Source organism: Ceratotherium simum, chromosome 21, assembly GCF_057802395.1.
Source record: "Ceratotherium simum simum isolate JZ-2026a chromosome 21, ASM5780239v1, whole genome shotgun sequence".
NCBI lineage: Eukaryota > Metazoa > Chordata > Mammalia > Perissodactyla > Rhinocerotidae > Ceratotherium > Ceratotherium simum.
The window spans coordinates 12,498,966-12,526,517 of record NC_141920.1 but is presented as its reverse complement, the minus strand read 5'-3'; the positions used below and the strand labels follow the sequence as shown (position 1 = coordinate 12,526,517).

At 52.5% G+C, this 27,552-nt stretch overlaps 1 protein-coding gene across 1 annotated transcript in view; it reads right to left on the bottom strand.

The window, feature by feature from the left end:
- The window catches only part of KCNB1 (potassium voltage-gated channel subfamily B member 1), a 98,387-nt gene extending 79,549 nt beyond the window's left edge, over positions 1 to 18,838 (bottom strand). Inside the window, exon 1 of the mRNA XM_004430288.3 lies at positions 18,139 to 18,838. Coding sequence (XP_004430345.1) covers positions 18,139 to 18,705 — 567 coding nt within the window. The 5' untranslated portion in view covers positions 18,706 to 18,838. The remainder of the gene's footprint in view (positions 1 to 18,138) is intronic.
- Between the last annotated feature and the right edge of the window lie 8,714 nt (positions 18,839 to 27,552).

The window sequence follows — 27,552 nt, the reverse complement described above, 5'->3', positions numbered from 1 at the left end:
CCTCCCTACTGCCGTGTCACCTGACCCCCACCCAAAACTGTACAGATAAGAGGGGATGAGATGGAAAGTGGGCTCTGCATGGGATGACTTGAGAGCTTGGAAAACCCTCTAAGACTATATCTGAAGGGGCAACAGTCATTTGTTCATTCATTCATTCATTCATTCATTCAACAAGTATTTACTTAGTAACTACTATATGCTGGGCACAGTGTTAGCACCGGGAAGATAGACGGAAAACCTGACCACGTCCCTCTCTGATGGAGCCTATAACATAGTGAGACGAGATGGACAATAGCCAGATGCACATATAACATATGAGGTGGTGAAAAGGGCTAAGAAAAAATAAAGGGAGGTACAGGAGTGGAGCATGGAGGTCGCGGGGAGGGTGTGCTACAACCATTCACTAGGGGCTGTGACCCAGCAATTGTCCCCGCCAACCCCCTCCGCTGAGTCCCACCCGTTATATTCACCATTGAAAGTAGAGTTTAAAGACGACTTCTTAGCCCCTCTCCACCCCGCGATCAGTGACGCTCCCGTCCAGCTGGCACCAGCAGTGCATCTGCGGTGACTGCAGTGACCGGCACACTGTTGCACTTCCTCGCCTGTCGCTGCCGGCCACACCTCCCGGGCTGCGGGGCCACAGGCCCCTGGCGCTCTGTTCCCACCCTCCACTGAGCGTTTGCCTTTCTCTGGAGAACGGGCCGTGAGGTCACCCAGGCGCCCCTGGGGGCGGCAGGGCTGCTTCCCCGGCCCGCTGGGGCTCAGCCAGCAAGAAGTGGATGTAGGCAGGGCTGACTACGGCCTCAAGGGTCTTTGGCCTCCCTGAGCATCATGTCACTTCTACCGGCACGGCCTGAGCAGACGGCGTGAGAACAGCACGAGAAAGGGGCACCCCGCTGGCTAAATGGAGGTTTGGGGACCTTCCGTGCTTTGCATTCCTTCAGGAACTGCTGCCAGGAGGGTGGGTTAATGACACATGTAGGGGACGAGACCCACAAAACAACAAGCCGGGAACAAGAGTTCCAGCCCCAAACACCGGCGCCCTGGCCGCGCCCGCCGGGATTGCGATCGTGACCCAGCGCCGTGTCCCCACCCTGAAGCTCAGAATTCCGCCTCTGCACACGAGTTCCAGCCCGGACACCGGCGCTCCTACCCTGCCCGCTGGAGTCTCCATCGCGAGTCCAGACGCTCTGGCCCTGCGCTCTGGGCGTCCGGTGAGGGATCCGAGGATCTGACTGCGGATCGCAGCCTCCCGACCTGGACCTCCGGGGCCACGACCTTGAGCGGCGGTGCTCCACAGCGGCCACGCTGAGCAGCAGAGTTCCAACCCTGAACGCCAGCATTCCAGTCCCCGGCACCCCAGTCTCGACCGAAAACTCCCGAAGGCCCAAGCTTTCCAGCCTGAATGCGTAGAGCTGACATTACGCCACAGGATACAGTTTAATTCTACACAGAAAACTCTTCCCCAGGCCGCCAGCCCCTGGAGATAAGCCAAATGCCCGGAGGAGGAGGAGGAGGATGAAAACGACAATACGAATTTACCAGCTTATGTTGGTTGCACGTCAGGCACTCTGCTGAGCACTTTACCTGCTTTACCTCAGTCAGTCCCCTGGACCACCCTGGGGGTTTATTATCCCCATTTTACAGATGAGGAACCTGAGGCTCAGAGCCAGTCCCGTTGCTGACTCAATATCCAGTGCTTTTTCTAACCACCACAGCAGCTTTTTCTTCCCGTTCTCATTGGAGGTTGGGTATGGGGACATTGGGTCCTATTGGCTAAGAAGTTTAGGATTCACCCCTGAATTTCTCTGACTTGTGTTGGCATCCACCAGGGACGAGCTGCCTAGGGTTTTGGAGCCAAGTCCCAGCTGGGTGGGACAGTCATTTATTCAACAAACACTTGCCACCCCTTGCTGTGCTTGATGCCAGGAGTAGGAGAGGGGAGGGGGGACCTGTTGCATCTGTCACCCAAGCTTTACCCACTTCCTTCTCCCCCCTTCCAGGTGGGGGGCCTCAGAGGCTAGAAATGATCCCCCCTCCCATTTCTAGCCATCTGAAGGCTCTACGCTGCAAGGGTCAAAAAGTGGAACCCCAGAGGCTGCGTGTGGTCCCCAGACGTACTGTGTTTGGCCTATTCAACTGTTTTTAATTTTTAAAAATTATTTGCCAACATTGAAAAATTGGGATATCTCACATGAAAATTAACATTTCTGGCTGGGCCCAGAACCCAGCCTGGAGCTGAATAGCAGCTGCCTCCTTATACAGGATTGTCGGCTCCAGGTCACCACAGTCCCCACCACTCCCTGCTGCCTCCTTGACACCAGGCTGAGTGTTACCTGGCTTCCTGATTGGACTTGCCCCACTGCAGTTCTCCAGCCGACTGCTCCACTTGTTAACACGACCTCCCTGGCCCCGCAGGCACCTGAGTTTGATTGAGGTCCCCGCTCTGGCTTCCGTGTCCCTGGCAGGGAGCTCCAGGAGGCACTTTTTCCTTGACAGACTCTCCGGGACTGAGGGGCCTTTTACTCCCCATCCATAAGGACTTCTAAGTCATTCTCCCCAGTGGGCAGGGCCGGCTTCGTGGGGCTGCAACGCACGCAGTTGTGCACAGCTCTGTGATTAGAAGGACTCCACGCTTGGTTTAATGCTCCGCTGTCACCATCTTGAAATTCTCGTGAATTTTTGAACAAGGGGGCTGCATTTTCATTTTGCACTGCATCCCCACAGATTCTGTAGCTGGCCCTCCAGTGGATCACTCAGTAATTAGGGGCATCCAGCCCCCCCCCACCCCCCCCACCCCCGACACACCGGGCTTCTCCTAATCTGTCTGGAAAACCACCTCTTTGGATTGGCCTATTCTCCCAGTCATGAGGCCAGCAAGGGTCTAAAATTTTTATACAGGGGTGGGGAGTTTGGGAGCAGCAACCTGGAGGGAGGAGAGGGGGACTAGGGGACTTGCCTTGGGCTACATTTGCATAGAGCTTCCTGTAAGATGGAGGAAGCTCCATGCCCCCATATCAAAGGATGGGGGTGTGAAGGAGCCCCGGGAAAGGGTTGGGGGAGTGTCTAGGCCCCCTCCCCTCCAGCCACTCCTCGGCACGGTCACTGCACAAAGAGTTCCAGCAGGCAAGGTGTCATCAGAGGCCGGACTAGAGAAGTTTGGGGTAGACTCGCTTTCCTCTCTCCCTCTTAAGAAAAGGAAGGGAGAAGGAAAACCAACAGCATGAACGCAGCCTCTGTGCTTGGCCCGCACAGCTGGCCCCTCTGGCACAGGTGAGCGCACCTGTCTTTCCTGCTTGGCAAAGTCAGCACACCCATTTTCCAGCTTCGGAAACTGAGGCCCAGGGAGATGAAGGGTCTGCCCAGGATCTCATAGCTCAGATGTGGCGGTGTTGGGTTATGAACCCAGGCCTCCAGAGTTCCAAACCAGAGTTCTTTCGGGGTGATGGCATATGAGAGGAGGGAGAACACTGGGGAAGAGGAGGGAGGGACGCCCGCTCCAGTGGGCTGAATCTCAAAATAAATCAGAGAGACATTGTATCACGGAAAAAGCGTAAATGCCACCAGGTCCAAACTGGTCGTTCAAGGTCAAGGAGGGCCTTTCTGAAGAGCTGACACATGAGCCGATACCTGAAGGATGAGAAGCGGCAGCTGGCTTTGCGAGATATGGCGTCAGAGGCCCAGAGAGGTTAAGCGATTTGCTCCAGGTCCCACAGCTAGCTTGTGCCATCCCTCCCTCCCACCCCCCAACACACCCCCTCTGACAGAGCCCCTCCTCTGCATCAGGCCCTGAGGCCACTTTAGAACACACGTGGGCAAACTTTTCCTGTAAATGCTGTTGCTACCAAAAGCAGCCTTAGATAATAGGCAAATGAATGCGGCAGGTGTTCCAATAAAACTTTATTTACACAACAGGCAGCCCACCCTGCCCTGGAACACAGCAATGAATACGAGACAGTCCCGATCTTTGAGCACATCCTGCTTTAGTGGGGGAGAAAAACAACTTCAGAAGAAAATAGAATACAAGAGAGAGCATGCTACGTGGTGCAGGGGAGGTAGGAAGAGAGAACCTGTAGAAGAAAGATCACTTCTGCAGCTCAGGAAGGAGACAAATCAAGTTCAAGTTCTCAGAAACAGCTGCCTACGCTGAGAGGCTCTTTGACCCTGCCCTGTTATCCTCTGTTGAAACCCTTGGTGTCTCTCCTTCACAGCATACATATTACGCTGTGCGATTATTCTTTCATTTAATTTTTTGTTTAACGCCTATCTCCCTCCAGTAGGCTATAAGCTCCGTGATGGCTGTGGATTATTTTGCCAGCTTACATTTATGCTCCCCTTTCTTGGTAACACTACTTCAGTTTTTCTTTGGGGAACCATCTCTTGCCCATTCTCAGTCTCATCCCAGCTCTAGCTGTTGACCCAGATCCAGCTAAGTGATTGGCTCAGGGATGGGCCAATGAAAATCAGCCCCAGGATTTCGCTGGAACTATTGGGAAAGAGACTTGCTTTTTCCCCAGGATGGAAACCTGGAGTTGCTGCAGGCTATCTTTCCAGCCATGTTGGTACAGCCTGCTGAGAAGCCCACACAGAGAAGAAGAGAGCTTAGAGAGACTGGAAACCATGTCTTGATGTCATAGTTAAGCCCCTGGATCCAGCCCTGCCTGAAGCCCTACCTAACCCAGGACTTTTCAATGACATTTTTTGCTTAATTCCACTTGAGCTCCTTTTTTTCACCTGCAACCAAAAGAATCCTAACAGATACACAAGGGCTTCTCAAGCACCCAGCATGGTACCTGGTGTATAGTAAGATGCAATAAATTTTTGTCACATGCACAACAGGTGGCATTGAAGCAGGACCTCAAAACATGCACATACACCCACATAAAGTTACAAGGACCAGAGAAACCTAGAAAGGAGGCTAACTTTGAAACCAAAAGGATTGTCTTGGGAATAGGGAGGAATGACTGAATCAAACTGCGGTCCGTATTTCAAGGAACAATAAAATATGTGTCGACATCTCCACGGCATAGAAGATAAAAGAAAATTGATCCATTCAGAGACAGTGGGAATTCCAGACATGACAGGCAGTTGGAAGGTTGGTTCATACCCCCCTTTCCTTTTGCTTCTCACCGGCCGCTGGCAGGGCAATCCTGGGCTGCCTCTCTGGTACAGTTGGGGCCACAAGGACTCTAAGAGGCAGAGCTGGCCAAGGTGAACCGCTCCAAGGATCGCACGGGCCTTGCAAAGACTCAGGGATGCGCCCTCGGTGGCAAATAGTGAAATACGATGGTCTATTTTTAGCAGCTGTTTGGTTCCAGGTCCATTACCTGGCGGATGTAAGTGATGGTGTGGGTTTGGCAGACGTAACATTATTCTCTCAAAGACGGTGTCTGCCTGCCAGGCCACGGTGGGCAGTTATGGTGGAGGCCAGCCTTGCCGCAGAGCAAAAAGGGAGCAGCCAGGGTGCAGAGGGAACCTCAAGGGTCTAATTTCATCGTGTCTCCGCGCTGTGAATGGAAGGCAAGAGGTCACTTCCTCCTCGCCGAGGAAGTGTGGGGGTGGTAGTGGGCAGCTAGAGACAGGGAAGGTGGGAGGAGATGGGGATATACCGGGGAAACCCTTGCCTTGTAAGGGAGACCCTCCAATCAGTCATCACAAGATCATGAAAGTTTGATTATTCATTCATTCAACAAACGTTTACTAACATTTAACTGCAATAATAACAATAATAGTTAACTTGTACAGGACACTTGCTGAGCGCCGGGCACTGCTCTGAGTGCTTCCTGTAGAATTATCACGACAACCTTGGGTGTTGTGAGAGTCACCAAATTATGGATCAGGAAACTGACCAGAGAAGTTAGGTCATTCACTTAAGGGCACACAGCTCAAAATTGACTGAGCTGGGATTTGAACCCAGGCAGTTGGGCTGCAGAGCCTCCTCTCTTAAGCCTCCCTGTCTCTCTGTGGGCCAGGCCTGGCATCCACAGAACAACGCATAAGCTAGTTTTCACAGTGTTGCGTGCGAGGAAGGTGTGAACATCAGGCTTCCGGAGCGTAGAGGAAGGAGCAGTCAGTGCTGCCTGAAGGGCTGTGGGTGGTGCAGGGAGGGAGAGGCTGGGCCTTGGAGGCGGGGGAGAGAGGCCGTAGGCAAACAAGAGGAAGAAGGGGCTGCCGGGCAGAGGAATCAGCTTGGGCAAAGGTGTGGAGCAGGACTAGGAAGGACGGAGCATTCGGGGAAACGCAGAAAGGTGGGTGTGGTGGGAGCAGAGGGCACCACGGAGAGTAGATGGGAGGAGAGGAGGGTGGAGAGGTTGGCTAGGGTCTTGAAGGTCCAGCTGAGGAGTGTGGACTTTATTCTGGGGGCAGCGGGCACCAGGGAAGGGGTTTTGGAAAGGGACGATTAACATGAACAGATTACACTTGAGAAAGACGGCTCTGGTTCCCTGCAGAGGATGGACTGGAGGGGAAAGGCTGGAGGCAGGGAGGCCAGCATGGAGGCTCAGGGGCTCAGAGGAAAGGCCCAAGTCCAACGGTGACAGACAAAGTCACCTCTCTGATCTTATCTCCCTAACTCCTCTGCTGGCTCACTCTGCTCCAGCCCTACTGGCCTCCTAGCTGTTCCTTGACTGCCCCAGACACGCTCCTGCCCCAGGGCCTTAGCACATGCTGTTTTCTCCACTAGGAACACTCTCCCCTAACAGTCCACATGGCTCCCTCTCTCCCTTCCTGCAGGTCTCCACTTAATGGGCACCTTCTGGGTGAGGCCTTTCCTGACCACCCTGGTTAACCCCCCACCTGAGCACTCCCTCCCCCTTCCCTGCCGACCTTTCTTCATGGCACCTCTCACCAACCAAAACATTACATATGTATTTGATCTTGTCATTTCATCCATAAATATTTCAGTATGCATATCTAAAAGATAAAGATTTTTAAACATAATCACAATAGCATTATCACACCTAAAAAATAGCATCAATTCCTCAATGCCATCAAATATCCAGCTAGCGTTCATGCTTCCCTGCCCGTCGCGTGATCTCTTTGTCACAGTGGCCGTGCTCCAAGCAGTGTCTGTATTGTTTGTTGTGTGAGTGGTCTCACTCTCTCCCCTGCTGGAATATCAGTGCCACCAGGGCTGGGATCTTTGTTCTGTCTCTGCTGTGTCCCCAGCACCCAGCCCGGTGCTCAGCATACAGTAGGTACTCAATACATCTCACTGAATGAATGAACACAACCCCTCAAAATAGTAACAGCTGCTACTGATCTTGTGGGCGTTCTGTGCTTGTTGTTATTTACCACATCACCTCATCTAATCCTCATCACTTCTTTACGAGGGAGGGCCCATTTTACAGATGGGGAAACTGAGCCACAGCTAGAAAATGGCCAGGGCCCAAGACCCATCACACTGACTGGGCATCTGGTGGGGGCTGAGGGTTTGTGGCTGCCCAGGAACTGGCCCCACATCCCATATATATCCCAAATCCAGCCACTTCTCACTGACTCCCCTGCCACCACCTTCCAAGCCGCCATCTTCTCTTGCCTAGAATATTGCAACATCCTCCTGGCGGCTGCTTGTCCTCCGTTTCTCCAATGCCCACTCTCCAGGTAGCATCTAGTGGGTGGAGGCCAGGGAGGCTGCTAAACATCCTACAGTGCACAGGACGGCCCACAACAGGACTTATCCTTCCTCACTGTGAATAGTGCTGAGGTTGAGAAACCGGGCTCTGGCTGAGAAACCAGAGGCGCTCTGTATCCCGAGTGTGGCAGAAGCAGATGAGAGTCAGACTTTTAGAAATGTGTTAGTAATAATAACGAAAGTCCCAAGGTTTGTAAACAAATTCCTTTTCTCATCATTTAGTACGTATTCTCAGTTATCTCTAGGATAACATCATTCATTCATTTGACAAACATTTATTGAGTGCCTATTCTATGGCAGGTGCTGTTCTAGGCACTGGGGATACAATAGTGAACAAAAGAGAAAAACACCTTGCCCTTTGAAGCTTGTATCCAAGTGGGGGAGAGAAAAAGTAATCGCATGATGAAGTAATTATATGTTACATCAGGTGAAGGAAAATAAAGCAGGAGAGGGGAATGGAGAGTGCTGGGGGTGCTATTTTATACAGGGTGGAGGGGACTGCCTCGCTGAGAAGATGACGTTTGAGCTGAGACCTGAACAATGTGGGCAGTGGTCTTGGGGATGTCTGCAGGATGACTGTGCCAGGTGGAAGAACAGCATGTGCAAAGGCCCTGAGGTGGGAGAGTGCCTGGTGTGTCTGACGAACAGCAAAGAGGCCACTGTGGGTGGATCAGAGTGATGGAGGGGGAGAGTGGTAGGGATGAGGTTGGAAGGGTGTTGGGGGTAGAGGGGAAAGATGCCAGATCCTAGGCCCTGTAGGGGGTGGTGAGGACTTCGGCTTTTTCTCTGAGTGAGGTGGGAGCCAGGGGAGGATTTTGAGCAGAGGAGCGAGGTGGTCTGACTTACAGAGGCTCCCTCTGGCTGCACTCGGAGGACAGACCGTGGGGGCAGAGGGTGGCAGCAGCAGACGGAAGGGGGCTCCTGCAATGGTCCCGGCTGGAGGGGATGGGGGCCTAGGTCAGGGAGGCAGCAGTGGGGTGGTGAGCAGTGGTCACATTCTGGACACGTGTCCCTCACACCTGTGTTTCACTCTTTCTCACTTGCATCCCACGGAGCTCCCCTGAGTGGAAGGGGAATGGTGGAGCCACGCGGGTGTGTCGGGACTGTCCATTATCCCAGCCAACGATCGTAATAGCAGCTGACCCGAGTGCCCAGCCCTGTGCACAGGGCTCTGTGCGTGTTAGGGCCCCTGCCCCCCACCCCAGGGCCCTCCTCAGTGACTGGGATTCCCGGCCCTCCCTGCGAGTCAGTGTCACCCAGGGCAGCAAACGGTGCTGCAAAACTGGATGTCCACGTGCAGAATGAAGTTGGTCCCTTACCTCACACCACGTACAAAAATTAGCTCAAAATGGAGCAAAGACCTAAATGTAAGAACTAAAAGTATAAAACCCTTAGAAGAAAACATGGGGGAAAGCTTCGTGACATTGGATTTGCCAACCATTTCTTGCATATGACACCAAAAGCATAGGCAAAAAAAGAAAAAATAGGCTAATTGGACTTCATCCAAATTAAAAACTTCTGTGCATCAAAGGACACAATAGAGTGAAAAGACAACCAATGGAATGGGGGAAAATATTTGAAATCACATATCTGATATATAATCATATATCTTCATATATTCTGATATCCAGAATATATAACGAACTCAAAACTCAATAATAAAAACCAAACAATGCAATTAGAAAATGGGCCTATTGCTTGACTTGACGTTGCTCCAAAAAAAATATACAGATGGTCAACAAGTACATGAAAAGATGCTTAACATCACCAATCATTAGGGAAATGAAAATCAAAACCACAAGGAGATACCACTTCACACCCATTTGGATGACTGCTATCAAAAAAAAGCAAACCAGGGGCCGGCCCGGTGGTGTAGCCGTTAAGTTCACGCGCTCCTCTACAGCGGCCCGAGGTTCGGAGGTTCGGATCCCACGCGCGCACTGACGCAGTGCTTGTCAGGCCATGCTGTGGTGGCGTCCCATATAAAGTGGAGGAAGATGGGCACGGATGTTAGCCCAGGGCCAGTCTTCCTCAGCAAAAAGAGGAGGATTGGCATCGGACATTACCTCAGGGCTGATCTCCCTCACATACACACCCAAAAAACAAATCAGAAAATAACAGTGCTGGTGAGGATGTGGACAAATTGGAACCCTTGTGCACTGTCAGTGGGAAAGTAAAATGGTGCAGCCACTATGGAAAACAGTATGGCAGTTCCTCAAAAAATTAAAAAATGAATTACCACGTGCCAGCAATTCCACTTCTGGATATATACCCAAAAGAATTGAAAGCAGGGTCTCAGATACCTATACACCCATGTTCATAGCAGTATTATTCACAATAGCCAAAAGGTGGAAGCAACTCCAGTGTCCCTCGACAGATGAATGGATAAACAAAATGTAGTGTATCCATACAATGCAATATTATTTAGCGTTAAGAAGGAAGGAAATTCTGACACATGCTACAACATGGAGGAACCTTGATGAGATTATGCTAAGTGAAACACGTCAGTCACAGAAAGACAAATCCTGTACCTACAGTAGCCAGATTCATAGAAACAGAAAGTAGAAGGGTGGTTGCCAGGGTCTTGGGGGCGGGGAATGGAGAGTTAGTGTGTAATAGGCATAGAGTTTCAGGTTTGCAAGATGAAAAAGTTCGGGAGATTGGTTGCACAACGATATGAATATACTAACACTACTAAACAATACACATAAAAATGGTTAGGTTGGTAAATTTTATGTTATGCGTTTTTTACCACAAATTTTAAAAAATCACCCAGGGGTTGTGTTTCAGTTGCGGGGCCTGGGCATGGGTGTTGTTCAAAGCTCAGGGCTGGGCACGGCGGCTCTGGGAGGTATGCCCTGTTTATTACGCCCACTTCCCGGTCTCACAGAGGTGAGGTGCCTCAGGAGCTCAGGCAGCCAGGAAGTGGTGGAGGGGGGTTTGAACCCAGGCCCCTGTGGGCCTGTAAGAAGATGTTCCAGCGGGTACCATTACGTCTTGTTAGTTACGTCACCAGGGAAACATTTTAAGGAGAATTGGTGCCCTCTATATTAACACGTGAATCCTGGCTCCCACTCCACCCGCCTCCAGTTTGGGGGCTGGAGTGTTCCTCCGGTCCCTGGTCTCCCCTGGTTGTGCCCACCTCTACCGGAGGCGCCCAAATCGAGACTCCCCACCTCAGGGAGAAGGCAGGGCCTTATCTATTCAATTATGTTAACATAATGCTCGCTGCTAGCCCTGTGTCTCCACTAGTCCCATCCAGCAGCCTTTGGGGGCCAGGTCATTATGGACCAGGAGCCAGGAGCACTCCCAAGTCAGGTGGGGGACGCTGAACACATCTCTCACCTCACAGCGCCTCAGGTCCCCCAATGTGACAAGGGAAAGCTGCGGATGGCAGCCTGGAGCTCGCTTCTCACCTCCTGAAGGTCGTTCACTTCCTGAAGGTCATTCTCACAGCACCGCGGCCAACCCATGGGCTCGCAGGCAGGGAGTCCTCCCGTTCGCTGTGTGACCCTGGGCCAGCCGCTTCACCTCTCTCAGCTTCAGTTTCCACGGCTGTGAGATGACGATAATTACCCCTCCCCCCCAGGGTGACTGTGGGGATCAGGTACGGCGGTGCATTTGATGCCCCTTGTCGCGCGCCAGGCACACCGTAAGCACTCCGAAAGTGTGTGCTGCCGCACCTTTTGTCTTTATTTTCTCCAGGAGATGGAGATGAGGCTGACCGAGCCCAGCCAGCTCTGGAATTTCTTCTTTTAATACGATCCCCGACAGGGGTTTGCTTGTAAGATGCTTTCTTAGCGCATAACACAACACCAGGACACTACGATTAAGGTTTCTGAGGTCTTTGGCTGGTTCCCCCGGAATCAGACCCTATGGCAAAGACCTGAGTACAAGAGGCTCATGTGGGAAGTGATCCCAGAAAACACGAGTGGAGGAGAGGGGCCGTGAGAAAGGGAGGGGGAAGAGGCCAAGCAGGGTGCATTATCAAGCCAGGAACCACTGTGGGCACCTGGGGCTTAGTCCTGCTGAGGAACTCTGGGGGCCGGTGTAGACCATGAACCTCCGAGCTACATCCCCACCCAGGGGCGAGGGGTGCGGTGTTGACGCACCTTCTCCCATCAGTCAGCAGTGTGAGCTGCTTTGGGTGGGCCATCAGCTCTCTGTCTTTGCTGGGCTCCGCCGGCCAGAGGAAGCTTCCAGGCAAAGCACTGCAGGTGCCGGCTGCTGGGAGTTGGGTTAGCCGCCTTGACAGCGTGAGAGCCGAGAGGGTGCGGTGGGACACCGCCGCCTCTCCTCTATCAGGGTCGGGGCCCTGCTCTGCCCCACCTGCTCGTGTGACGTTGAGGAAGTTACGCAGCCTCACCTTACAACGCGCAGGTATCATTTTATAAGAATGACAATTTTTTGAAAAGGAGCTATTTATCTGGCAGGATTGTCAGGAGGATTAAATGAGACAATGACAATGAAGAACGAAAAAACCCTAACAGTTATGGAGGGCTTTCTACATGCCAAACCCTATGCGAAGTGCTTTGCCTGCATCGACTCATCTAATTCTGGTGGCAGTTCAAAGGGGCAGGCACTGCTGTGCCCCCAGTTTATGACTGAAGGAACTGGGGCACAGGGAGGTGCAGTAGTTCGCCCCAAATCACATGGTTAGTGAGTAGAGGAGCCAAACTTTGAACTTGGGCGATCCAGCTCTAAAATCAGGGCTGCCATCCATGGCGCTATCAAGGAGAGGAAGTACACAGAACACTGGGTATAGAGTTGGTGCTTAATGCATGCATGTCCCCTTTCAGTTAATTAAGCTTTCGCCAAACTGCTCATTTGGCGAGCATGTTTCCTTGCTAAGCATTTTCACATTCTCTAGCCTAGCACAGACTTTCAGTCTCCTGACAGACCAGCTGCCAAGGGATGCTCTTGGTCATGCATGCTGGAGGAATGGAAAGACCCCTGAGCCTCCAGGAGGGTAACAGTGCTGTCAGAAAGGCGTGGAAATGGTTGTGTGACCCAGGCAAGTCATTGAAGCATCCTCCCTGTGTCCCTATATCAAATGGGGATGCTGGATTTATGAAGCGTGGCTTCAACACCTTACAGGCGCTATCACGTGTAATCCTCCGGGCAACCCTGGGAGGTGGCTTTTATTGTCATCCTCGTTTACAGGTTAGGAAACGGAAGCAATGGAAGGTAAAGTGATTTGCCCAAAGTCCAGAGCTAGGGAGTGTCAGGGCTGAGACTCAATTCCAGGTCTGTGTGACCCCACAGCCAAGATTCTGAATCTCTGGCATAGTGCCTCCCAGGAATAAATACAAGCAGCCTGGATGACTGACCTGGGGCCAGCAAGGGCCTCAGCCAGATGACTCATAGTGCTGAAGGGGCCCCACGGACTCTGAGTTGGTTTCCCTCATTTTTCTTGACAATAATACACGAATCCCCCAGCTCCGGTCAAGGAAGCAGAGGCATCACCACACTGGAGGCACGAAATGCCAAGAGGGCAGGCAGCGATCCTACAGTCAACACCCCCATAACAGGAGACGTTGCCAAGCAGGCGCGTAGCTAGAATAGAGGAATTCAGTGATGTCACTAATACTCACCGTTGTCACTTACTGATGCTTACCAGGTACCGGGTACCAGGCACTGGGTTAGGCTCTTTATGCAGATTATCTCCTGATGGCCCTGCAAGGGGGTCTCCATTATAGCTCTTATTTCCTAGTTGGAGAAACTGAGACCCTGAGAAGGGGAGGAACTTGCCCAAGGCCGTATTCCTGGTGAGCGATGCAGCTAAGAAATGAACCACATCTTTTGGGCTCTGGAGCTGATTCTTAATCAAATCTGTGGTGGCTAAACTACTGACCAATATCCCTAAATAAAGAATACTCCCACTCTTGCATATAACAACAATAATAATAGTAATAATAATAATAATTCACATTTATAAAGTACTTTCTATGCAAATTACAGTCACATCTGAAATCTCATTGAATTATCAAACAGCGACGGGAGGTGGACACTGATGTTATCACCACCGGCAGATGAGCTCACTGAAGCTCAAGGAGAGCGAATGATCTGCCCAAGGTCCTAGGATTAGGAAATACAGGCCTGGGAAGCAGACCAACCTGGGTTCAAACCCTGGCTCCGCCGTTTTCATTCCTTCCACAAACATCTACTGAGCACTGAGCTGTGTGAGCTCTGGCACGTGACTTCACCTCTGAGTCCCCGTTTCCTCTTGGTAAAAGAATATTAACACCACTCCTCAACCCCATTCCTTCCCTCATCTGAAAATGCCAGACACTTGCTTTCCCACGCTTCCCTGCAGCTAGAGCATAAGCATGTGACCTGATCCTGGCCAATGGGATTTAAAAAGAAGTCTGCTAGGGGGCTCCTGGGAAAGGTTTGTCTCTCTGGGAAAAAAGTGGCACATAGGAGGAAATGCCTCTCCTCATTGGTTGGACCTCATGTGTCTACATTTGAAGGCTGGAACTGGGTAGCCATCTTGTGATGTGAGGCATCAAGCCTGAGGACCAGGTCACCCGCAGGAGTTGGAGGAGCAGAAAGACTCCTCCAGAAAGAATCTATGGTCTAGAATCCTGATGGCATCATGGGGCCATTAACACAAAACCAGCTACCTTGGAACTTCCTGTTACGTGAAATGATGCATCTTCCTCCTTATAGAAGCCCCTTTGAGTTTTCTACTCTATTACTTGCAGCCAAATGGGCAGACTAGCTGATGGGATTCTTGAAGGGATTTCAGTGAGATTGTGCATATAAAGCATCACTAATCAGTGCCGGGCACAACAAACAGCAGCTACTCTGGAAATGAGGAAATTATCTCCAGTCTTTAACCCTGAGACTGTCCCAGGGAGTGCAGACTCTCCTGGCCTGGCAAATGAGTTCTCCCTCTCCTCTGGAGACAAGCCTGTAGAGTTTTCCGAGGACGTGGAAACCCAGTGGTGGCCCAGCACCGCAGCCCTGTCCCTCCGATGCGCCTGACTCCAGCTTCCAAACAAGAGTCCACCCCACTGCCATTGCCTAATGGATTTTGATTTTAACTCCCCTGATGGCGAAGGCTGGGGCCTGTGCTTTGGCTTGTCTCTGCGTTGCCAGAACATCCCATCAATTATTAACAGTGTCAGCTCAGCCTCCCAGGTCTGCCATCAGAAGGAAAGGGTTTGCCGCCACTCAGCCCCCCAGCCACAGGGACAGGCCTCTGCTCCTTATTATTCATAACAGTAATGCCATGTGCTGGGCACTCCGCTAAAGTGTGACGACCATGATTTCATGATGGCCCTGTAGTTTCTTATCTACATTGCCCAGGTCGGAGGCTGGGGCCTGGGGAGGTGAAGAATGTGCCTCAGGCCGGAAACTGGGGAAGTGGCAGAGCTGGGCCTGGAACCGGGTCTGCCTGGCTCTTACACGTGTGAGCCGTGGCCATTTCTGTGTCTCACAACCACCCAGAAGTGGTCCTCCATTTGACCCTCTCATTCTGTGGCCTCTGAGAGATTTCCGCAGGCCTCGCTGCTCGGACAAGCAAAGCGTCCAAGCTGGGGGGCTGGGGGGTGGGGTGGGCAAAGTGCACGTGGCTCAAGGAGGCCAGGGGCACAGGCAGCTGGGTTGCAGGTGGGCAGTGAGGCAGGAGACACAGATCCCCAGACCTGAGACACAGTGGCTGACTGATGGCTTGGCCCATTCATTCATTCTGCATGGAGTTATCCGCAGCTCCTCTGCGCCAGGCACCAAAAGGGGTGCTGGGAACAGAGCAGTGAACACCACTCATGATGCTCACATTCTTGTGGGAGAGAAACAGAGACACACGAGGAAGCAAATATAATTTCAGATGGCGCTTAAAGCTTATGCGGGAAAGACTGCACAATGCGACGGAGAGGAAGGGGCGGGAGACTGTTTTAGACAGGCTCGGGGAAGGTCTCTCCGAGGAGAGGGACCTGCTCAAATGAGGAATGAGGAGAAGCAGCCGGCCATGGGACAAGCTGAGGAAGAGCATTCCAGGCAGCAGGAATAGCAAGTGCAAAGGTCCTGTGGTGGCATAGAACCTGACCTGTTGCGGGAACAGCAAGGAGGCCGGGGGGCTGAAGCTGGGTGAACCAGAGGAGAGTAGAAGAGATGAGCCCAGAGAGGTCATGGGGGCCGGATTCAGTAGGGTCTGGTATGCCATGGTGAAGGGTTTGGATTTTATTCTGAGCATGATGGGAAACGTCTGGAGGATTTTAAGCAGATGAATAATGTGATCCAATTTACGTTTTGAAAAGCTCACTCTGGCTGCTGTGCGGGGAATGGATGGCAGGGGGCAAAAGCAGAAGCAGGAAGACCGTGGCACTTAATCATGATGGAAAGAATAGGGTCTTCAAAATTATACTTAGGTTTGAATTTCTGGCTACTTCTGTTTGCCTGCTGTGTTACGTTATGCAAATTACTTAACCTCTCTGAGCTTCCCTATTTGTGAAAGATGGGTTAATAATAGAGCATTGATTGATATAAGGACTAATTGTGTTGTTATACTTCATACACAGTAGATATTTCATCAACGGCAGTCAGGATTTCTATACCGAGGGCCAACGAGCCTGCCTGCCTGTCTCCCCATTTCAGCTCTGGCTGCAGAATATCCTAGACCATCCATCTGCCGGGAATGTGAGCTGGCAGCCTGAGCCTGGGATCACGGAGAGGTCACGAAGCTTGTCCCTGCAAGCGGATTAACCCGAGGGAGAAATGAGGCTGTTTATTTCCAAACAGCACCTTTTGCAAGCCTGTGCTCCCCGGCCTTGCTGCCAGCGCCAACCCAAACACAGCCCTGGACCTGCTTCTTCGGAAGGGTGACCCTCCCCTCCCCCTCACTGTCATGTTTTAGGCACAGGCAGGAAGGATGGAGAGTCATGTCTCGGCCCAAATGGGATGTGGAGGTGAGGAACCCGTGTCAGGCCTGGAAATAGCAAAATAAGTCTGTTGATCCTAAGCCGGTTAAGGGCGAGTGACTCTGTCGTAAGAGGGAGGTTTTCTAGACACGAACCCGGGGCAGGATTACGGCCAGAGGCAGCCCACAGCCTCAGAAGAGGAAACCAGGCCTAGGAATCTCTATGTCCTCTTCAGGGTCCACAGGGAAGAAAGAAAACCTGGGGGTCTCCCTCCACCCTCCCTCCAGCCCCTCCACCCCCCCATCCACTCTCAGAGGCCTCTCCTTGGGCGGCCAGATCTGGGGAAAGGACCCTTCAGACCCGGCCCTGCAGGTGGGCCTCCAGTGAGGGGCCGGGGGGATCCTTCAATGAGAGGCCAGGCTGGACAGGAGGCAGCCCTAGCTAACACACCATGGCGGGTGCGTAGACTCCCTCGTCCCCTTTTCTTCCGCCACGGACACATTTACCTGCCCCTCTCCATTTTTGGCCCCCATCTCAGAGAGAGAACGTGTCTTTCCCAACTCGGTCTTCCTGGATTTCGACATCAACACCTCTCTTTTCTGGGCTCCCCGGGGCCCCGCATGGCCTCTTTTATAGTGATGAACACATTGTGTTGTCAGTTACTCCTGCCGCCCAGCACGTCGGCCACGTGAAGACAGGCCCCCATCGCTCTGAGGCATCCCTGAACCCCAGCCCAACACAGAGAAGTTGCTCATCAACCAACGACCTCCCGTCCTGGCCCGGCCCCCACCCAAGTCTTTCTCAGCCCCTGACAGCCTCTGTCTTTCCCCAGCAGCACACGAGGCTCCTGGCTCCCCCATGGGATCAACCTCATTCCTGCCTCCTTATGCTGCCTTAGTTTTCACATTGTCTCATTTTTTCTCTCCTCTTTTGAAATTTATATCCTCTTCTGACAGCCAAAGCATCTTTACAGGCTGCATCAACCCTTCCTGGAATAAGCTCACCAAATAAATAAAGAAAGAACAAACCAGGGTGACTGTTCGCTCGCAAGCACCCATGGCCAGCTGCAGGCATCATGCACACACACCCACCCCTCAGAGCCCCTCCGCCTCAGTTTTCTTACGTATGTGTTAAAACTGCCTGTATCTCAATGTCCTCCAAGCATGTCTGTAAGCTGCTTTCACTCCCTTCTTGGGGCAAAGTGGGGTTATAGATATAGGGATAAGTAACAAAATCGCAGGGCGACCCCTCCAGCCTGGGTCTGGGACTTCACAAAGGAGCATGACGTAGAACAGACCAAACTCAACTTTGCCCCACCCCAGCAAGGCTTTATTGTCCCTCTCTGCTCTCTTTCTTAATTGCAGTGTGCCTCCTCTTGCTGTGGGTTCTTATGTCTCTGCAAATCCTTTTCTCCAACAAAGTTGGGGTATAGAGTATTGCATAATAAAAGGATGGTGTGACCAATGCCGCTTAGGAACAGTCTGAAGGGGTTGGTCCTCACCTCTGAGGTCTCGGCCATAGCCCCTCTCCCTTTCCGGTCTCCATATTTGGGAACTAAGCCAGAGTCCCCCAGCCGTGGTCCTCAACCGGGAGACAGAGGCAGAGCCCCCCAGCCCAGCAGCCCCCAGCCCCCAGCCTCACCTTAGCAGCCACCGAGGAATTGGGCTTCTCCAGTAGGTCCCAGAGTTTTTTCCTCTTCTCCGCGCAGCACGTGTTATCGAACTCCTCGCCCTCCCGCTCCCGCAGGGTCTCAGCCTCCCGCTTCAGCTCCTCGTTCATCTGCTCCTTCTTTTGGTGGTAGCGGGCCTGGCAGCAGGACTCCAGGTAGATCTCGTCGATGCCCCAGTAGTCCAGCTCCTGGCTGAAGCTGAGCGCGCACATCTCCTCCATCATGTGCAGCCGCCCGGTGCGGTAGAAGTTGAGGATGGAGGTGAAGGCGCCCGGATGGCGGTCGAAGAAGTACTCGTTGTCGTCGAGGCTGTAGTCGTCGCACACCTCGAGCAGCGAGTCGTGCGTGTTGCAGTCGCGGAGCTTGCCCAGCCGCGTGCGGGGCAGGCGGTCCAGGGTGCGCCAGAGCACCTCGTGCGCCAGGCCCCCGACGTTGAGGCGGACGCGCCGCGAGCACGCCTTGCTGCGCACGATCTCCATGGGCTCTGGCGGCAGCGAGCTGGTGGAGCGGGAGCCATGCTTCGTCATGCCCGCCGGCATCGCTGGTCCGGCCGCCCCCGCCCCCCCGCCCCCCTAGGCCGCTGTCACTGGACGGCAAGGCCGGCCGCCGCGGGGGAGGGGGGCAGGGAGCGCTGTGGGCTGCTGGGGGTGCAGGGGCCGCGCGGCGCGCGTCACGGCCGTCTTCTCACCTCCATCCCGACGGCTGCGAGGCAGAAAGCGGAAGCGGGTCAGCAAACAGGGGGTTGGGCGCGGCCCCTCCCCACCTCTCCGCCGGGGCCCCCGCCGGCCTTGACCTTCCCAGCGCTTAAGCGGCTCAGGGGGCAGAATGGCCGGGTGCTGTCCCTCCCGCAGGTGCTGAAGTCCGCCCCACCCCATGGCTGGAGGGAGGGGCCGCCCTTTGGGGCGGGGAGAGAGCCCCCAAGAGGCTCCCCGGGGGCCCAGGAGGCCCCACCCGGGGCTCCCGCGGCCCAGGCCCGACTCAGCCGCCCGGGGCGCTGTCCGCCCCGTCGAGTGCTGAAACTCGCTTCTCTCTGGATCTCCCCGTCGAATCCCTAACCTGGCCCCGCAATGGGGAGAAAGGGGCGCTGCATAAAAAACTTTTTTTTCTTTTTTAGAGATTTCTTATCTCTTCCTTCCCCCGCTCCGAGATAATTAGGGTTTGAGGGCTAAGGGGGGTGGCAGCGGGTTTGCCTTTTCTAAACCTTAAAGATTTGGGGGAATTCCTGGGGGTTTCAGGTGCCCACCTGTCAGAGGTCACATCAGACGGGGTGGTCACAACAGCCCCGCTGTCCTGGAGCGACCCCTCTCCCCAAGCCACGGGAGCATCTCTTGAGGTCGCTCCGGCGATGAGGTGAGCCCTGAAGACGCAAAGTCGAGCTCTGCGCGGGGTCCCGCTCCTCTCACTGCGCCCCCTACCCCACCGCAGGAGGGGGGCGCAGAGTACTGGGGAGCCACCTGCTCCGTCCTCCCCTCGCTCCTTCCCCGCCCCCTCCTCCTCCCTCCTCCTCCTCCTCCTCCTCCTCCTCGCTCCTCTCCTGCGATGGCTTTTTATAACTCCGGGTTCTGCGCCTTTCCCGGGGCTTGGAAGGGAAGGGGTGGGGGAGGTGGGAGGCGGGGAAACGAGCTGAATTTTCTGGCCTTTTCAAAACGTGCCCTCCTCCCGCCGCGCACTGGTGATTTCGGGGGCTCTTCTGAGCCCCTCAGCGTGCGAAGCTCACGCCCTCTCCCCTCGCCCCGGAATGGAGATCGCGCGCCTCTCCAGGCCCCAGCCCTTGCCCGCCCCCCCAGCCTGGAGCCGCGGAGCCTGGGTAGACCAATAGGCCGAGCTGCAGCAGGCGAGTCCCCTGCTCGTGTCCCCCTGCGCCCCCGCCGCGAGCCGCGCGCCCCAACACTCACCCCCAGGGCGGCCGCCTCCCGGGGCCAGGGACCGCGCATCGCCGCGGCCGCCCGGGCGCCCCCGCCCGCGGGCAGCCGCGGACCCGGCGCCGGGCTGGGCCCGGCCTACGCCGGCCGGGCAGGCGACGCGCCGGGGCTGCAGGCGCGGCGGGGCCGGGGCGCGCTCTCCGAGGCTGGGGGCGCGGGCGGGCGCTGGGGGCGCGGGTGGCAGGACCGCGATCGCGCGGCTCCTCCTGCTCCACCTCGTCCTCCTCCTGCTCCCGCGGCGGCGGTGGCGGCTGCCTGGGCGAGATCAACAAGTCGGGGCTGAGCTTCAGCTCCGCGCTCGCTGCGATTCTGTCCCGCACTTCGGAGCGCCCGGAGTCGGGCACCGAGGCAGGACGGCGCCACCTGCGGGTCGGAAGCGTGCGCGCGGCTTAACTCCTGCCTGCCCGGCCCAGCTTGCTGGCGAGGCTGGGGGCGGGCGGGCTGGGGGTTTAGGCGAGGAAGATGCGCCTGGCGGTCCGGCCCTTCCCACCGGGCTGCCTCCTCTGCCTGCCTTGCAATCTGGCCTTCCTTCGGCGGGTCAACAACGTGGGTTGAACGCCTACTGTGTGCAAGGCACGAGGACAAGCGTCTGAGATACAGCTGTGAAGCAAACACAAACGTCCGGCCCTCGTGGAGCTGTCTGGAGACAGACCGAAACGAGCAAGTCAAAGAATATGTCAGCCGGTGATGTGCGCTGGGGGCATAATGAAGCAAAGGAGAAGGGCAGAGGCGGTGGGGGTGGGGGCAGATTGCAATGTTAAATAGTCCTTGCTTTCATGAGCTTCCATTCTAGATTCTAAAATCTAATTCTAGAACGGAATTCTGGATTCTAGTGGAGGAAGGTGGACAATGAATACATCAACAAATAAATATGCAATGTGGCCGCTAGTGATAACTGCTAAGAAGAAGAAAAAAGCAAGGTGAGAGGAAGAAAGAGTGGGGTGAGCTGGTGATTCATTCATTCAGGTTACCTCGGACAGCTGGTTATTGAGAGCTGCCTGTGTGCCAGGCCTTGTGCCAGGCTCAGTAAAGGAACCGTCTTCTCCTGGAGCTCCCTGTCCAGTGGGGGAGACAGAATCCATCAAATAATCCCCAGCAACGAATATAGAACCTGGAGAGGTGAGCCGGGCTTCCCTAAGGATGCCATACTTGGGCCACACGTTTACTTGGTTATTCTTCCAAACACATGTTTGCTGCATGATAGGTAAATAGGTGCTGGGGATACACGGTGAGCCCCTGCTCTGGAAGAGAAAAACTGTGAACAAGCCACAGGGCCCCAACATAAAATCCTTCTAACCCTCTCTAGGCCCTTTCTTCATTTCTAAAATTAAGGGATTCATTTCCACAGAGTTGCACATGAGATTATTACATATGATTAATCTGTTCACTTCTCATCACCTCCATCACCACGATCCCTGTCCAAGGTGCCATCATCTCGTGGGCAGAGGCCAGTGATGCTGCTAAACACCCTCCAATGCACAGGACAGAGCCTCGCAATAAAGAATTCTCCAGCCCTGAATGTCAACGGTGCCAAGGTTGAGAAGCCCTAGATTAATTTACTAGACGGCAAAGGTATTTCCCAGTCTGGAAATGCTCTACTCTCAACCAGTAATAGTGAGCACCTACTATGTGCTAGGCACTACTCAAGACACTGGAGAAACAGTGAGAATAAAGCAGGCAGTCCCTATGCTCATGGCGTTATATTCTGGTGGGGAATACAGGTCGTAAACAAGTAAATAAATAAACTGGGTCATTTGGATTATGACAAATGCTATGAAGAAAAGTAAACAAGAGAAAGTGGTGGAGCATGCCTGAGAGAGGCATCAACAAATTTAGACAGGGTGGTCAGGCAGGGAAGGCTTCCTGGAGGAGGTGATATATCTAAGCTGAGAACCTGAGCACAGGGAGAAGAGAGCTGTGTGAAGTTCTGAGGAAGGAGGCACAGGCAGCAGAACCAGAAGGAACAAAAGCCCTCAGGTAAAGATGAGCCTGAGAAGGGAGGCGAACAGGACCAAGCCGGGCAGAGCCTTGCTGGGATTTTATGCTCAAGGTTAAGGAATGAGTTGGAGTTTTTTCTCATCGTGATGGGAAGCCAAGGTAGAGTTTTAAGCAGAGAAGCCCCATGTGTTGATAAATGTCGCTGCTGTGTGCATTCTGGAGAGCTGGGGGACAAAGAGCGGCAGCAGGAAGACCCATGCCAAGGCCTCTTGGCCTTGTCCAGACCAGAGGTAATAGGGCCTGGACTGGGATGACGGTGGTGGGGACGGCTGGGCAATGCCACAGCTAGTGCTAGATACTCTGCGTCGTTCAGATTCTTCCCTCTGGACGGTCTGATTGCTGCAGAGTCTAGCTCCAGACTCAAATAAAGAACATCTGGATACACCTGGATCCTGAATAGTGGGAACAGCTCTGTCACTTTTCAGCGAACAGTCCTGTTGCTACTACTAGTCCATTCATTTACTCAACAAGGATTCAGCGCCACTGTCTTCAGGAAAGCAGGGTTGCCTAGTGGCTCAGAGAGCGAGTTCTGGAGTCAGAATTACTGGCGCCAATATTTACTTGCAGAATGACCTTGGGCAAGTGGTCTAACCCTTCTGGGCCTCAATTTTTCTCTCTGTAAAATGGGGATGGGAATAAGGACAGTGCTTGCTCTTTAAGGTTACTAAGAGGAATTATAGAAAGCACCTACTCGTTGCTAGCTCTCGTTATCTGGTAAATTGTAGGCTACCCAAGGGCAGGAGCTGGTCTGTCTTGCTCATCTCAAGTAGTAGAAAACTAATAGGGGCCTAAAGAATAAGGATATTTAGTTATCTCACATAAAAATTCAGGAGGATTGTGGTTTGAGAGTTGATTCAGCAGCTCAACTGCGTTATTAAGGACTCAGATTTCCTCCATCCTTTTGCTCTGCCTTCTTCAATATATTGGCTGTTTGTCCCAGGCTTGTCGCCTTATAGTCACAAAATGGCTGCCATCACTCTAGGCATCAGTTTCCATAAAACCATATTCAAAGGCAGAAAGAAGGAGACGGCCAAAGTGGCCAAAAATAATTCTCTTCTCTTTTTTTTCATAATCTCCCCACCCACTGCCAAGTTCCCTAACATGGATCACACAGCCCCTCCTCGATTAATCACTGGTAAAGGGAACGGGATTCACCCCCTAGGGCTGGTTCATTACTGCCCTTACAATATTGAAGTCTAACAAGGAAGAATTGGAGATGGAAGTTGAGAAGGCAACCATCAGTGTCTGCCACACTGTTCCCCTAGTGCCCAGCACAATGCCAGACAGAGAGTGACTGCTCAATACTCATTTGTTGAATGAATAAATAAATCCTCTTACAGGAGGGCATATGAGAAACTTACGAGTAAGACACATCTCTGACCCCAGAGGTGTCCAGTCCCATTATAGGGGTGGGGGCAAGGTATGCAGAAATAAAATTGGCAAAGAACTCTCTTACAGCCCTGCTCCCTGACTCCCAGCCTTTCACGAGGAGACTCCTGCGATCATTCACAGTCAAGTCAGCTAAACTGATATTTGTGTATATCTTTCTAAAAGAAATGGCTAGGATATAAGCAGTGTTCCAGTCTTCTGGACAATCCCTTATGCCAAACAGCAGAAGTCATGAGCTGGTGATCTGTCAACTTGTGTTGTTTGGCTATCACAGTATTTTTTTTTTAATTTGAGTGAATATTTAAACATCAGAAGAGTTTACTTAAAAAATCTAGATGTCTGGCTTCTCTTGAAAAATTGGAGGAGCTGATTAACACTGGGCACATATTCCTGTGTAACATGGCGATTACGGCTGGCACTGAGTCATGGCTGCCCTTGAGTTTCAGCTGCCCCCTTTAGACAGGACGTGCTCTCCACTTCATCACAGTCTCCACCTCTCCCTGATGTTCCTCTTTCAAGCCACTTTTCTCACTTATGTCACTTGTTTGGTCTTGGTATAAATTTAAGTCTGTGCTCCTTGCATACAAAGGCCAACGAAGTCCAAAGAGGTTGTCTTGCTTCTCTCGGTTTCCCCAGACTCTGCACAGTGCCTGGATTTAGAATTTTTATTTTCTGAATGAAAAGACTATAAGTTATTTGAAAGCATCTGGCCTTCATTTCTTAGCATTTTCTGCCTTCATAAAAGGAGAGACTACCTAGAAATAAAGCCAATACAGAGGAAAGTAAATCCTAGAGATTGAGATGCTGAGTCCTGACCATGTCATTAGAGCTCCTGGATCCAGCCATGCCTGAAGGCAGTCCCCTTGGATTTTCCAGCCATGTGAGCTAAGTAAATACCCCCTTTTATCTAAGCCAGATTGAACTGTGATTTTGTCATTTATGTCAAAAAGGGCCCAACTGATACAATTATCTCTCCACTAGCAAGAAGTTTACCTTCTCCTTATAATGTACTTATAAGAAACAGGGCAAAAATAAAATGTACTTATGGGAAACAGGACAAAAAGAGTAATGAAGTTCAGAATGTTCTATAGAGAAGGGGTCCCAGGATAAGAATTCAAGTATAACCATTTCATTTGACAGATGGAAAAATGAAAAATCTCATTGAGGGGAACAGCATCCCTGTGGTCAACCAGCGAGTGGGCAGCCGAGCACCAGCACCAGGTCACTTGACTCCCAGGCCAGTGCGCTCTCAAAACGTCTTCTGCTCAGGCCCTCTCGGCAAACTTCCCACTGAGAAGTGTTGAGATTTTTCCCCGAGGCTGAGTGAGCTCAAGTCGGACCAATTCATCCAAGTAAATACAAGTGAATCCCCTCTAAACTGTGCTGGCAAGAGATGTGTTCATTTGAAGTCAGATTTTTTTCTTGGACTCCATAATACTGGCCATCACTTATTTATAATCCCACTGAGTGTCCTGCTCGGGTTTCTCGGCACTTCTGGGCACTGAGCAAGACTAATTAATCCCCTCTTCCCTCTCCCCACAGACCCCTGAGAAGGAATAATTGCTTTATGAGAGTGGTTATGGGGTACCCGAAGGCTCACGGGAAGTCACAGTCATCTCTGAGTGGCTGTCACTTAGGACGACTGCTCTGTGCTGTGGCCTCGCCCAGACAAACTCCAGCTCCCTCCAAATCCAGGGACTTTCCCATCAGCTTGGACCCCAGTCTTCGCGCCCTTCCTCTTTGTCGCACCCAATAATCATAATCATGGTCATGAGTAAAGTGGGGTTAATGATAGAATCTACCTCCCGTGAGCTCAAGCATACAAAGTGCTCAGCACCCTGCCTTACGCTAGTAAGTACTCATTAGCACAACAGTGGTAGCAATACTAACAGCCGCAATAATTAATAGCAGCTAGCATTGACTGAGCAGTTACTATATACCAGGCTCAGTACTAAATGCTTTGCATGTGTCTGGCTTCATTTAAGATTCTTTCTGGCTGTCTCATCTTTAGGACGAATATTCTAATATAAACAAGACCTATTAGCTGTTGTATGACTCTTCAGTGACCGGATGTCTGATTCTAGTGCCTGTTCTGTGCTAGCCTGATTGCCTTTATTAGGCCCTGGGTTTCCTGGCCCAGGTTCCTGGTTTTCTGACCAACCCAAACATTTATCCCTTCCTCTATCCATCTTTTGCCCATCACCTACCCATCAACCCAACCATCCACTCATCCACCCACATCCTCAGCCACCAAACTATCCAACTAAATGACCATCCATTTACCTACCCACTCACCCATCAATCCATGGACTCATCCACTCACTCATTCATCTTTCTTTCTATTCATTCATACATTCTGCCCACTATCTATCTTTGCACCCACTCATTTACCCACCTACCCAGTTATTCATCCATCCACCCATCCATACACCATCTGTCTTTCCACCCACTCACCTATCTACACATTCACTCACCCATCCATCCACCCATATACCCAGTCACTTACCACCTACTTCCTCATCCACCTATCACCCACCCACTCACTCGCGCATCTATCGACCTACTCACCCATCCCCCCACCCAATCACTCATCCAGCTCAAATATTCATGCATTTATCCACCACTCACCTATCCATCCATCCGTCCGTCCATCCATCCACCCACCCCCTCACGAATCTACTCACTTATTCAGCCATCCCCACCCACCTACCACCTAACATTTTGGAGTGTTTACCACATGTAATGCTCTGTGCTAAGCCCAGGCGTGGTCTCTTGGGTTCTCTCCCTGGGAGGAAATGTGGGCGTCACCAGAGGGTCCCCACAGAGGGAGACAGGCAAGCCTGCATGTAGTCCAGTGTGGCCCTTTGTGGCTTGAACTTTGCCAAAGCCACAGACTCCCAGGGTCAGTGGCCAAACGATGGTGAAATGCAGGGCGGGGATGGACTGAGGCACGGCTTCCAGCAGAGCAATTAGAGGTGAACTAATATCTCTTCCCCACCGAGGAGCCTGGGAACTCCAAGATGCGATGGAAAGGGACGAGTCAGCAAAAGGAGGAGAGTAAAGCCGCAGAGATCGAGAGCTAATTAACCGAGTCTCCTAAGACAACATTTCATTAAAATCCAGCTCTCCTGCCTTTTGGGGACTGAGGTCTCTCCTACCTCCTCTTCAACACCTTTGTCCACCCCTTCCTGATCTCATCTGCCTCCTCTCTGGTCTCCCTCCCCCAGTTTTATCCTCCCTCTTATCCAACCTCCCAGCTACCAGCGTAGACTGTTAAAGGCACAAATCTGACCCTGTCACTCCCCTGCTTATAATCTTTCAGGACTCCTCACTGTCCAGGATGAAAGACAAACTCCCTTTCCAAGATGGGGAAAAGGCCATCCATTCACTTTGCACACACTTCCCGAGCACCCATCAGCTGAGGCTGCACGCTGGGGATGCAGCAGTGGTGACGTCGACCCGCCCTCCGGGAGCTCACACTCAAATGGGAGATGTAAACAGAGACATTGAGAAATAATCTAATCTTGATAATAGTTGTGAAAGAAATAAGCAAAAGTATAAGTAAGATTAATGGGGAGGAGGGGGCAGCGACTTCAGATCAAGAACTCCCTGAGCCAGAGACCATGCAGGGGAGGGGTAAACCAGAGTAATCCGCAGCCATAAAAGGGTGTGCGGAAGGGCATTCCAAGCTAACACCAGAAAGGAGAGCGCGTACAAAGGCCCTGGGGCAGCAGGGTGGGGGGAGGTTGAGGAGATGGAAGATGGCAGATGTGGCCAGAGAAGAGTGTGTAAGGGTAAGAGGGGGCTCAGAAGAGCAGGAGAGAAAAACACATGAGGAGAGAAAAACAGAAGAGGAGAGAAAACCATGTAGGCGAGGGCCGTGGGGAGGTGTTTAGATTTTGTCAAGAGCGTTGAAGGGTTTTAAGCAAGGGAGTAGCTGATTTGATTTTTACCTTCAGGATGTAAAAGGCTATTTTAGAGGCTCCGGGGGTCTCAGTTTCTCCTGTGGCCTCAGAGCCTCCAAACTGAGGACAACCCCTGACAAGTGCCCTCCCTCGAGGGAGATGCTGGTCCCTC